Source organism: Caloenas nicobarica, chromosome 2 (assembly GCF_036013445.1).
Source record: "Caloenas nicobarica isolate bCalNic1 chromosome 2, bCalNic1.hap1, whole genome shotgun sequence".
Taxonomy (NCBI): Eukaryota; Metazoa; Chordata; class Aves; order Columbiformes; family Columbidae; genus Caloenas; species Caloenas nicobarica.
In genome coordinates, this window is record NC_088246.1 from 155,771,401 (window position 1) to 155,784,300 (window position 12,900).

The window sequence follows — 12,900 nt, forward strand, 5'->3', positions numbered from 1 at the left end:
TAATAAAGTTCAGATTAAAAAGAACTGCTACATCCATAGCCAAAAGGTGCCCTGCAAGAGGGAAGAGTGATGAAGATGTTACTTTTAATCTATCAGTGAGATACTTTCCTACTTCTCGGCTCAGACCTGAACACCTGCCAGGTTGTCTGATGTGATAATCTGCCTAATTCATACAAAGCTGTCTCATATTTCTGAAGACATCCAGATAATAAGGGCTCTATTGCATTTGTATTTGTTTCATATGTCTTACAAAGACCCCACTCTTATACCATGGCACATTGTACAGAGCCAGGCCTGCAATATTCAATTACCAATATCTTTTTCTAACCACGACTGCTAAGCAAAGCTTGGTACATGAATTTTCTCACTCATATATATGATATAGGTATACTGATGATATAGATATATTGATATATATCAGTATATGTGAGATATACTAATAAACTTTGCTCTAGATTCATCACACTTTAGGGTCTTATTGGACATATGCATACTAGGAGCCCAGCCAGACTAAAATCAGTGTGGGCAGTAGAAAGAAGAAAATCTCTTTATCGGGACCAGTATGATCAAAATAACAGTTGGTGGATGTTTGTCTGTTTATCTGCACTGACTTTATAAGCTTTATAAAAAAGTTGAGAGTAACTGTGCCTATTTTTTGGTACTTAGCTAAGGTGAACCTGGGCCAAAGGATTTTTTAAACCCTTTAAAATTTTTTAAATGAGCAAGGCAAGGTATGTTTAGAAGTTATACTTCTTAACTTCTTTTTACATGCTGTGGTTACTAGGTCAGCTTGCTCTGCTTAGTCCTTTTTTAAAGGTATTTGCTGAGTTCATTGACACTTCTCATTTTTTTAGCAATATAATTAATGGGAGAACTGGAGATGAAGAATTTGATATCTATAAGCATTACTTGGACTGACAGTTTTTAAGAAAGTATGGTCCTCAAAGGGTAGATATATTGAACAGAAAGTAGCCAAAGGGTTTTAAAAATAGATGATACTCATGAGGAAGAAATAATTAGCTATTTCAGAAATATACAGTTTAAGCAACAGAGACTGAATTTCCTGGAGCTGTGGTACTTTGCCTTCTACATTTAAACCATAGCTGCCTTATAAACACATTAGTTAGCAAGTCCTGTAGCAAGTTTAATAATTCATAAATCATCTTTTCCTGTACAAAATTCCCTGGTTCCCTATAAGCTTACAATATTGATGATGGCTCCAAGAAAATTAATCAGAATGGATGCAAATATAATGACATTCCTGGCCAGGTAGGTCTCATTAATCCAGCAGCAAGTTTTCCGGAGCATTAAGGGTAAACATTTGTAATCCTCTGCTGTAGTGATTAGCACAAGAGCGGAGTGCAGCATGATCAGAGTAGAAAACTGAATGACCATTGGTATCACCCTGGGAAGAAAAAAAAAGAGAACCCAGCATTAAACCTCAGCACAATACTACTGCTAATAAAAATAAATGTCTAAACGGTTAAGACTAGGAAAAGTCAGTTGTCATAAATCTGAAACAATTGGTCTAAGAAAAAAGCCAGAGAAAGCTAAGATTTGTTCATGTTCTATAGTTCTGCCATTGCTTCACATGGTTCCTTGCTGAGAAATTCCTGTTGAAGAAACAAGCCATGGAAATAATTGATAGTGCCCCTGTCTGTCCATACAGAATCTGAGTGGCAGGAATGTCCCTTCTTTTGGGACTTGGTTGTCCCTTATATTTCTTTTGAAGCAAATCTATTCAGTTTGTAAGTTCCTGATGCCACTTATGAATGAGCTGGTTCCCACTCTAGCAGACTAGTTTGGAGGCAGTTCAGGAGAGTGTTGTTTTATATACAGCACAACGCAAGTGTCTTAAACTCGTAGTGTGCTGAAGGTCACGGAATCTAAAGTGAGTGCAATAACGCAGGCTGATTTTTGCATAAGTCAGGATAAAGTCATTACAGAAATGAAAAATCCCCCTTATTTTATTTCATAGTGGGTCAACTGCAACTAAGAATTTCATTGGTTTCTAAAAAAGCAAAATAACTGATCTACTGTTTTCATGGAAGCCCTTTAAAATATAAAGCAGATGAAAAGGTATTCTATGATCCAACCATGTTTAAATAAAACATGTCATTTGGCATACCTTACAAATTTTGTTCTTGAGAATGTGACACTTAATTATGTATTTTTAAGTGCGTACACAGGATAGACAGTTCACAGAATCACAGAACGACAGAATGGTTAGGGTTGGAAAGGACCTCTGGAGATCATCCAGTCCAACCCACCTGCTAAAGCAGGTTCACCCAGAGCAGATCACACAGGAATGTGTCCAGGTGGGTTTCGAATTTCTCTAGGGAAGAAGACTCCACAAAATCTCTGGGCAGCCTGTTCCAGGTCTCTGGCACCTTCAGAGCAAAGAAGTTTTTCCTCATATTCAGATGGAACCTCCTATGCTTCAGTCTGTGCCTCTTGCCCCTCATCCTATTGTTGAGCACCTCTGAAAGGAGTCTGGTCCCATCCTCTTGACACCCACCCTGGAGATATTTATGAGCATAAATAAGATCTCCTCAGCCTTCTCTTCTCCAGGCTGAACGGACCCAGCTCTCTCAGCCTTTCCTCATAATAAAGATGCTCCAGTTCCCTAATCATCTTTGTAGTCCTCAGCTGGACTCTTTTGAGTAATTCCTTGTCCTTCTTAAACTGGGGAGCCCAGAACTGGACGCAGTTCTCCAGATGCAGCCTCACCAGGGCAGAGTAGAGGGGGAGGAACAACCTTCCTTGACCTGCTGGTCACACTTTTCCTAATGCACCCCAGACACCATGGGCCTTCTGGGCCACAAGGACACATTGCTGGAACATGGTCAACCTGTTGTTGGCCGGGACTCCCAGGTCCTTCTCTGCAGTGCTGCTTTCCAGCAGGTCCGCCCTGACCCTGTACTGGTGCCTGGGGTTATTCCTCCCCAGGTGCAGGACCCTACACTTGCCCTTGCTAAACTTCAGCAGGTTCTTCTCTGCCCAGTCCTCCAGCCTGTCCAGGTCTCGCTGAATGGCAGCACAGCCTGTGGTGTGTCAGCCCTTCCTCCCAGTTTGGTATCATCGGCAAACTTAGTGGGGTGCACTCAGTCTCTTCATCCAGGTCATTGATGAACAGGTTGAACAATTCAATTCCTTTAATAAACCGTTAAAGACCATAATTTCTTCTAGTCCAACTTTCATTATATTTTTCTAAATTTGTTCCTTTTTCTTGCTAAAATATGTATGGGACCTGGAGTCAATGGAGTTACTGACATGGCTGGGAAATATGGTAAATTGTTTTACTTTGCTGAGAAGAAAGCACTCAGCACTTCACAAGTCAAGATTTTCTACCTATTAGTGCCAGTCATTTTCTTTCTGTGTCTCCTTAACCAAAGATCAAACCCATGCAAAATAAAAATATCTTCACTGCTCCTGTAGGTCTTTCCCCTCTTCATTCTGCTTTCCCATTGCCTTTTTGCTAGAAGGAGAATGATTAAACTTTAGGCTTTGAATTAAGTAATTAAAATTTCTAATAAACTAGTTGTATACGTGCCAGTACAATACAGTGGTTTAATCATATTGTCTCACAGAAAAAAAATCTTGGAAGTGGACTATCGGTGTGCTTCAGGAAGGCTTTGCACTTCCAGGTGCCTGAACGTAGGTGAGCTGTACCCTGATCATTAAGCCTTTTGTAAACATATCTTTTGTCTTATTGAAAACATGAAGTTTCAGATTTTACTATACATCAACTATACTTCTCCTCTTTGGGTAGCGTGCAATGCTATTTGCAACTTTTGCCCAATGGCAAGAAAAATTTCAGGGTGCAAGTTAGAAACAGAAGTGAAAACAACATAGCTTTTCTTTCATCATTTTTCAGCAGGTCAGCCAGATCTACTCCCTGAATCTTGAACGGACTATATCTCAACCTAAATGAAATTCTTCTCAATTTCAGGCTATTTAAATTTGCTTTTAGAAGAGCAAATTCTAAACTCATACACACCTGAACTAAAATCTGTTTAGGATACAATTCATCTCACAGCAGTCTTAGATTTATTCAGGTCCACTGACTAACCCATTCTCCAGTGGCTATACTTTGAACCCATGCTATACACACTGACAGATAGTTATGTGAGACTAATTCCTTGTTTCCCACACTACAGCAGTATTCTTCAATAGCCTTCTTGCTTTGCAAAGCCAAATGACTGAGATCCTCTTTGGAACTGATAGTTTCTGTCTATATCTCTGATATATATAGACAGTCTATATATGCAGATGTAGCCTACCAATTCTGCAGACCTAGCCTGACCCAGCTCTAAGACAAACTAAATTAAGGCCTTCAAAAAGATTAGGGTCAAGCTTCAAGAGGTCAGACGTGAGGACACTAAACAAGAGTTGTTATTTTGGACTGCCAGACTCTACATGTAAGGTCCAGTGCTATTGAGTTAAGGGAACATCTAGGGACATGAGTCTAATATATCAATCCAAAATGCAGCATAACCTGCTTAGGTGCCTGAGAAACAACAGCCTTGCATTTGTTTGTAATCAACATATAGGCAACAAAAATTCTTCCACTGTAGCTATTCAACTGAACATTAATGTGTTTTTCTCTTGTCTAAGACTGTTTAAGATAAAAACAAAACTGAAGGTTTCACACCGATGACCTCCTAGAGAATCAATCCAGTATCTGTGCTAAGATTTCATTGGCAGCATGCTGACAGGATCAAGTATAGCAGAAGACATAACCATGGTTAGAGGAATAGGAACAAACAGCCGTAATACTCTTCTGTCCATGGACTTCTTCCAGAACTAGAACAAATTTTTTAGGGGTTCCCTTACCATCAAAATAAAGTGAGTTTTGAAATGGAGTTTTTGCCTTATCTCTTTCTCGTGTACAGTCTTAAATCGAGAGTTGAGTCAGAAGGAAAATTTACATAAGACAGAAGTTGCAGATGTTTGAATGAACAAGTTTGAAACCTGTTTTTCTCCCCTTACAAGAATAACCTAGTGAAAACCTGACAGAAGTAAGAGTAGTTCAGCAGCCTACTCTAATATGATCTACCTCCCATGTGAGTGTATAGAAAGTTCATTGCAAGAAATTAATCAAACTCCCAGGCCTCTCAGATGGACAAGATGAATCACTGCAAGATTGACAACGTAACTTAATGGCTTCATAGAGGATAATTACAGCAGAAATATGGCATTATTTTATGTGACTTAAATTCCCCAACTCAATATTTCAAAGAATGAAAACTATTGCAAAGATTTTTAAATTCAGTGCCTACACTGTCAGAAAAAAAGTATGAATGGATCAGATATTTGTCCTGTGGGAGCCAGATATAAACTGAGATAAAATTCTGGAACTCCCATACGCAGTAGATACAATAATAGAAAGATTATTCCCTTCTTTAACATACAGACTAAGGCAACCTATCTGGGAAACTCCCTGAAGATCCTTAGTAAGATACATTTTTGATGATCTAAATAATATGTTTTCTTCCACCGAATTCCCAGAAATCCCCAAAAGACTCAGATCAGAAAATATTCATACGTGTACTTAAGCAGATAGAAAATTCTGTCCTCATTCAACAGGGCTCTGAAGCATTCACTGAAAGACACTTATATGTGTTGTTAGGAAATGCGTAAGTTACCATGAGGAGTGTAAATTATAGTTTGTCAGTTGTTCCATGGAAATTATGTCTATGCTCTTCCACTGTGGTAGTTACTTATCCAGTCTCTACTAGAGGTATAACAGATGAACATGCAGTTATCTTCAAGACTCTGTGAATCCAAATCCTCCCTAACTTTGTGGTAAGTTGTTTGTGTGCTCATCATACCTTAACTCATTTTTAGAACTGGAATTTAGGAAATTTAAACTTCCAGATTATTTTCTCACTCAATGTTTAAGCATATTAAAACTTTCACACTCAAAATCCCTCATCCTGTTATTTTAGGGTTGCTCCTCTGCTGACTTATGCTCATTTCAGAGGCCTGTTTTTTTAAGATTGAAACACATTTTCTGAAGCAGAGTATCAGAAATTGGAAAATGAAGATCAAAATTTGCCGCCTGAAATCCTGACAGTGATCTTCAGCTCCTGAAAGAACATAACTGCCATAAAGCACCCACGTGTCTGCAAGTCTTCTCTCTCAAACGGGATAGCAGTAAATATCCTTTCCCTAAATATGTTCCCAGATACCAGCAATCAACCTATAAGGGCATTCTTGAGGCCAAGTTTCCATAATTTTGTTTAAAAAACTCTGCTGATCTTATCTTGCATGAATTTATCTAATCTTTATTTGAACCTATTTATATTTACAGCCTCTTTAACATTCAGTGACAAAAAGGTCCACAAAGCATTTCTGAAATGGAGGGAAAAACACAAGTCTACTTTGCAAGATGGGAAACCAGAAAGTGAGACAGATGCAGGCAATGTGGTTACATAACTCCTTCTTCCTTAATTGCAATGCTACCAGATACCCTCACAAGAATTAACAGAGGTGAACCTGTGCAGACAGAAAAAAAACCAAACAAACTTGGTGGGGGTTTTTTGTTGTTGTTTTTGTGTTGGTGTTTTTTGTTTTTTTTTTTACTGGTATAGCATTGATTGGTACAACAGCAGAAAACTTTTTGGAAAACAGGTTCCATTAATAAGATACATAAATCTTCTTGTAGATATGGAGGAAAAAAAATAACAGCTACCAGAAGTGAAGAATTTTTTATGTGTATTAGGAGAAAAACTTTAAAAAAGCAAACAAACTAACTAATATTAGAGCAATATAGCACATAGGAAAAGCAGAAGGTCTGTCAATGCTCAAGGTAGTTTCCCAGCTAAGAACTACAAAATACAAGGGACACGACTGCTGCGGAGTGCAGTTGCCTGCCTGCATCTACCTACCATTTTGGTATTCTTAGACATAAATGTGGTGAATCAGGTCTTCCAGAGATGATCCAAGAAATATTGCTGCATTACTGTAACACAGTGTCTTATTTCTTATATAAACACTGGATTTTCAAGGTTATTCTACAGGCAGCCATAAGTTAAGGTTCATCTGAGTGTTAGAAACAACCTGAGAATTGTCTTCATCTGGGCATTTCCATTTTAGCACGTTTTGCCAAACAGCAAATGGGACCAGGGCCTGTTTTAGTGTCGGTCATGTTCTGCTGGCTCTGCTGTGGTGCTAGAAAACTGTTCTTAATCCTTGTACAGACTCCTGTGTTCTCACTATTAAACAGTAGACAAAAATGCCGATTGATGGGTTTGTGTGAAATGCGGACACAGAGGTCTCAGCTATGTCACGTTTTCTTCACCTTGATAGGAAGTTGTTACTTGGTCAGCCCCATATAAAAGCAGAAGTGGGAAAAATTCTACCAGATCACGTCCTTGCTGCTTCTTAATGGCACAAGGTTGTTTTCCCCAGCTAGGTAATACATACCATCAGCAACAAAGCACAACAGTACAGTGTTCTTATGTAGCATGTAAGAAACAAACCCCAAACAAATATTTCTGAATACTTTTGGAGAACAAGAAGATTTTATTGGTTCATTGCATGTCACTCCTAGAATAGTTATCCTGCTGTTTCCCCAAAAGTTCCTTCAGATATAGAGAGATACATTTCTGTATTTACCTGGAAGACGGAAGTAAGCTTTGGATAGCGGTGATAAATACAAGAACAATAAATGCACACACCAAGTTTGATTTGAATACTTCATCCCGCATTTGAGAATACTAGAATAAAAAAGAAGCAGAAGAGGAAATTAGCTGTTAACCCATGCAGTAGTTTCATAAAGACAGATGCATAAAGGACACCTTGGGGAAATTAGCGCAGCTAATAAATCAATAAACCTGAAGTGTTTTTTTGAAATGAAAGACAACAAATAAATCGTTAATAAGCTGGTAAAATACTTTATCCAAGAGAGTGAAACTCTGTAATTTGCAATACAAGGTTGTTTTACTTTGTTGCCTCTTCTTCAAAATTATTTGCTTAAAAAATCTCCAGGTAGATACCAGGGACTTGTGCTGCTGAGTAGAATACTAAATACTTCAGAGCTTAACCAGAGGAACCATGGGTTTCCTCACTTGAAGACAAACACTGAAGTCAGTTGTGACTCTGCGCGCATGATGTTGGAGAGGTTTCTCCATGCTTGCCAAGCTGAGGCCATTCTGTTTTCTTTTCCTTACTTTTAAATTTATTTATTTATTTATTTTCAAGAAAAGTATGTAGTTTGGGACATTCTGTGACTATTAGGGATGTGAGTCATGATCTCTGTATCTTAACTTATCCAGAGCCTGTGCAGAAACTTGACAATATGGGCATTCTCCAAGGAGAGAATGAAGGTATTACTATGTAAAAGACCATTCGAGGTGCATTATTAGTATGATTTATTGCAAAAGTAATTTTCTCCATGGTATCAAACCTCTGAAAATGCTAGCAGGTTCCCCTTTTATTTGAGTTACCAAAAAAGGAGTAATGGATACATGGGTGGATCAGTTGAAGTGGAAGTGTTACCCAAGTCCTCAGCTAGTATTTATCACTGCTAATTCAGTTAAACTCCCGTTGTTTACAGCAGATGAAGATAGACATATTTTTGTAAATCACTTTATGCTATACTGATGCCACTACATTTTCTTTGCACAATAAAAAAGTCTCACAGATGCCTGCCCTGGTCATTTTTCCTCCTCTGAACAAAAACTCCATTGTATTGAATTTCTTGCAGTTTTGAAGTGGCTAAGAGTTGCATGTGCAAAACAAAAGGAAACCAGAGTCAAAGAGGCATCAGACTCTTCCTCCAACAATTTTGAAAAAAGGAAAATTGCATGCATAGAGAGCATTATAATTGAGAAATATGGAAAAAAAATAAGAAATGTATCAGGAACATGCATTAAGAGAGTTCAACTATGAACTCCTGCATTTTATAGCTAATCTGCTCTTGAAATAAGATTCTATCTAGACTTAGACCATATTCACTACACGAACCTTTGGTAGGGATGTCACCTCAGTTATAAAACGCTGGTCAAAACAATCTCAAGATCCTGAAATGGGATAAAGGCTTCTCTCTTTCCAGGTCCCATTTATTAAGAGTAAGAGAAGGGTTTATTTGTTAGCCAAAATCAGACATCTATCATTTTCAATCCTCCTTTGTAGTGATTTTACCCTGCGTCTGCTGTTGGCAGAAGCAGTATCACTTTGACATGATTTTTGATGGTGCTCGCAGGCAACGCCACTTCATTTTCCTGCTGGAAGCACAGAGGTACTGACCTTGATTTCATGTGCAGCAAAACAGAACTGCATCAGTCTGCTTAAATAATGAACCAGGGCTTTTTTGGTTGTGGCATAAAAAGAACCAAAGGGAAAAAGAAAGGTATGTTACTTAAAATATAACATGAAATCCAAACTGTTCCTTAGGGAAATTATAGCAAAGTAATTGAATGAAATACAAACATGGAATTGCCTGTTGTGTTGAGCATTATGTCAAAAGGATGAATGCTGTCCTCTAATCAGTAAAAACGTGATGAGAACTTGTTAGCATCTCTGAGGCAGCACAAACACCAATGATAAACGTAGCACTTCTGTAGCTGTCTACCCCTTAATGACTTGGAGAAGTAATTGAAGGATAGGCTAAACCTCAAGGCACTTCCATAAGTAGGGGAAGGCATGTACCCAACTACAGCCATGCAGAGTGGTAGGAAGATTCATGATGTGACCTACTCTGCAAAGAAAACCTTCACTGCAGCATCCTACAGACCCACCTGTGCTGGTTTGACTTGCTCATTGCGTAGCGAGGGCTCACGCTGCTTCCCATGGGGCTTGAGACATTTGCCTGCACTGATGGGAGGACACTTTACCCACTGGCTCACCCAGCCAGCCGAAACTGAGCTTCTGTAAGAAAGGCCAACTTTCCTCTGCCAAGTAATGCTGCTTATTCTGCACGGCTCTTTGAAAGGATAGTACCAGTAATAAAACAGGCTTTACATGTTGAACGCAAGAAGGTGTTTGTGCACCGAGGAGGAAGGGTTTCGTCTTATCCTCACTGCTGCTCTTTGACTCAGATAGGATCTTATGGCTGAAAAGGGAGACCATGGCTTTTTCTCTTCAGAGCATTGATGTTTGTGCCAAAGCTTCTGTAGCACAGAGGAGAGGCAGAAGACGTATGAGGAAGCTTGAGGCAGGAGAAGAGATGAACGAACTCCTGAGAAGATCAAAGGGTAGAAACAGATGCAGTTGCTGACTAATGACAGAAAAGAAGATGCCGAACAAGCCCAGAGTTTTCTCAGTGTTTTTTGAAGACCTTCTTGCCATGGGAAGCTTCTGGGTTGAAGAAAGGAGGTGAGGCCTACATCTGCAAGGTTACAGCATAGAGGAGGGGCAAAATTTGTTTCCTATTCATTTAGTTTCTATTTATCTCACCCATCAGAAATTCTGAAATAGAGAAACGCAGATACGTAAGTCTAATATTTGACTTAAGAAAACCTGTACTGTGAAATTCAAAGCCTTTTTGATATTTTCAGTGTGCTCACCTCACAGAAAATGTATAGATGCTTCATCTCTAAGCCCGGTCTGATTTACTATCCCAATACAAATATGCAGGAAGACTTAGAGTATCTTTATACAAATCTTTACATTGAAAACTTTCATTAAAAAAACCCTACCAGAATATAAAATTCCCTGCTCTGTTACAATTCTTTATCCTGTATGAAAGTACACAGTACTGAAATTTCTGAGTCACTGCTATTAAAGTAGAACATCATAATGATATCTTTTAATTATTGGAAATCATCTAAAGTAGTATCAGATTTTCCTTATGAGCTATTACATATTTGGAAACCCTCAGTGTATTTTTATGCTACTATTAGAAGTACTCTTCTGTGATGAGTGTTTTGCTTTATCTGCCTACATCCTATTTGTGAAAATAACCTCTAACAAAATTGAGAGTGAACTTGTCTCTAAATGAGATATCAAGTGCTATTGGGTAAAATACAGGTTAATGATGACTAGTCCATTTAGGTAAAAAATCTACAAAATATACCAGATGAGGATCCTGCATAAATCCTCTTAAAAAAATAAAATATTACAAAATTGATGTGGAAATATACCTTCTGTCTCAGGGAGATAACATATTCATTCATCCAACCATTACTTCTTTCTGTGGAATCTACATTTATGCTATCACCAAGAGGGACAAAGATCAGTGGGATAAGAGAGGAGTGGGAAGACGTACCAGTGTTTTAATCTGCTGTGATACACCAGTCTGCTTAAACCATTGTAAACCAGGAGCTGTACTAGCTGCCATGGTAGTTTTGGGCATGCTGATTCAAGATTTTTTTTTTTTTTACCTTTTGAAACCTTAAAGAAAGCAAAACAGCACTTTCATTGCTAGCGTAAATCTGTTGTCTGCAATAGTTTTACAGTGAAACAAAGAAATGAAAAAACCCAAATTGTTTAAACAGAAGTCCAGTATGACATTTCAGATCTACTCAAGTCACTCCAAAAGATTTATGATCCCATGGGATGGTAGTCCTATTACTAAAGCTGGAGGAAGAAATATTGTCTATTGTTCCTACGGTTCCTCACTTCTCTGTGACTTGAGATACAGAGCTTTTACACAATTCTCACTGAACAAGATTAACGTAACACTTCTTGATGGGGAATTTATCTATGGGTAATGGTTGTCTGTTATAGAAAATAACTGTATAGTCTCAGGCGAGAAGTACTTACAGATGAAAGAAAATAAGTGTTAGGCAGATGCCTGAAAGTGAAGAAACAAGATTTTACACGGGTGAATTGACTTCAGAGCTACCTCTGACTTGAAGCTGCCACTGGTCTGTACAGAAAGTGACTGACAGCAAACAGAACAGGCAGTGTGAGATGGGGGTCCACAGACACACACCGTCTACTTGCTCAGCAACACTGCGGGGAGCAGCTCAAGATGCTGATGCAGAAGGTCATGTAAGCAGTTGCAAAATGTTAATGGCTAGAAGAAAGCATAATTCCAGACCGAAAACTTAGGGGTAGGGTGGGGAGAGCAGAGGGAAAAGGCTTCTGAAATAGCTTTATGAAGCTCCAATTTAAATGAGTTTCTTTTGGTTTGTTTCCTAAATGGGCAGGAAGGGAGAAAGTGATAGATGTATAAGATAACTTGGAGGAAATAGTTACTTTCTGTAGGAAAATAGTTTACACATTATTTTTTTCATGACTGTCTGTAGATTATGGTTTAACATGAAGGCTACTGGGGCAAACTTGTAATTACTTCACAGGCAAATGAGGAGGGAATGGACATTTCCTACGTTGTCCCACAAGAGGTTCCCCATGCCTATAATGAAGATGTAATGCATTTTCCTTAACCCGCATCATCCCTTTGCACCCTGGTGCATTCCTCCTCCTTCTCTGAGCACACCCATGGTGTCCCAGCATGCTGAGCACAATCAAGGAGGTTGCTGACCAGTGACTATCCAACTGTTGGAAGCATATGAACCAGAGCAAGTAAAAAAGTGCTGATATTTTTTAAACCTTTATTCTTCTGTAATGCTAAAAATGAGCATGATTTAGAGGATGGACAGAAGATTCATACCACTTTACAGAAAGGATTTTTTATTTGTATCGCCTGTGCTTACCAGCTGGGACTAACACCTAAGGAAATATTGAATGAAAATACCATTTTCTCAGCATTGCAGCACGGGCTGGTGTTGGAAAAATCATAAAGAGGAGAAAATGTATCAAAACTGCTCAAAATGTTGACTTTTAAATAGACTTTTTGTCATCCAGATGCAATTCAAAATGTTATTAATATTTAAAATCTGACCTATGTAATGTGATGGATTAAAGCATTTTTTTCTTCCCTGTGGCTTAAATTGTTTTTAAATGAAAATCTACCCTTTCTGTATAGATTTTCCTTGTGGCTGCTAA

The 12,900-nt window shown here is 38.5% G+C and overlaps 1 protein-coding gene across 1 annotated transcript in view; it reads right to left on the reverse strand.

The window, feature by feature from the left end:
* ADCY8 (adenylate cyclase 8) overlaps window positions 1–12,900 on the reverse strand; it is a 140,300-nt gene that overhangs the window by 27,371 nt on the left and 100,029 nt on the right. Inside the window, exons 8-9 of the mRNA XM_065627743.1 lie at window positions 7,624–7,724; window positions 1,204–1,405 (exon numbers count right to left, since the gene is read on the reverse strand). Of these exons, the coding sequence (XP_065483815.1) occupies window positions 1,204–1,405; window positions 7,624–7,724 (303 nt within the window). The remainder of the gene's footprint in view (window positions 1–1,203; window positions 1,406–7,623; window positions 7,725–12,900) is intronic.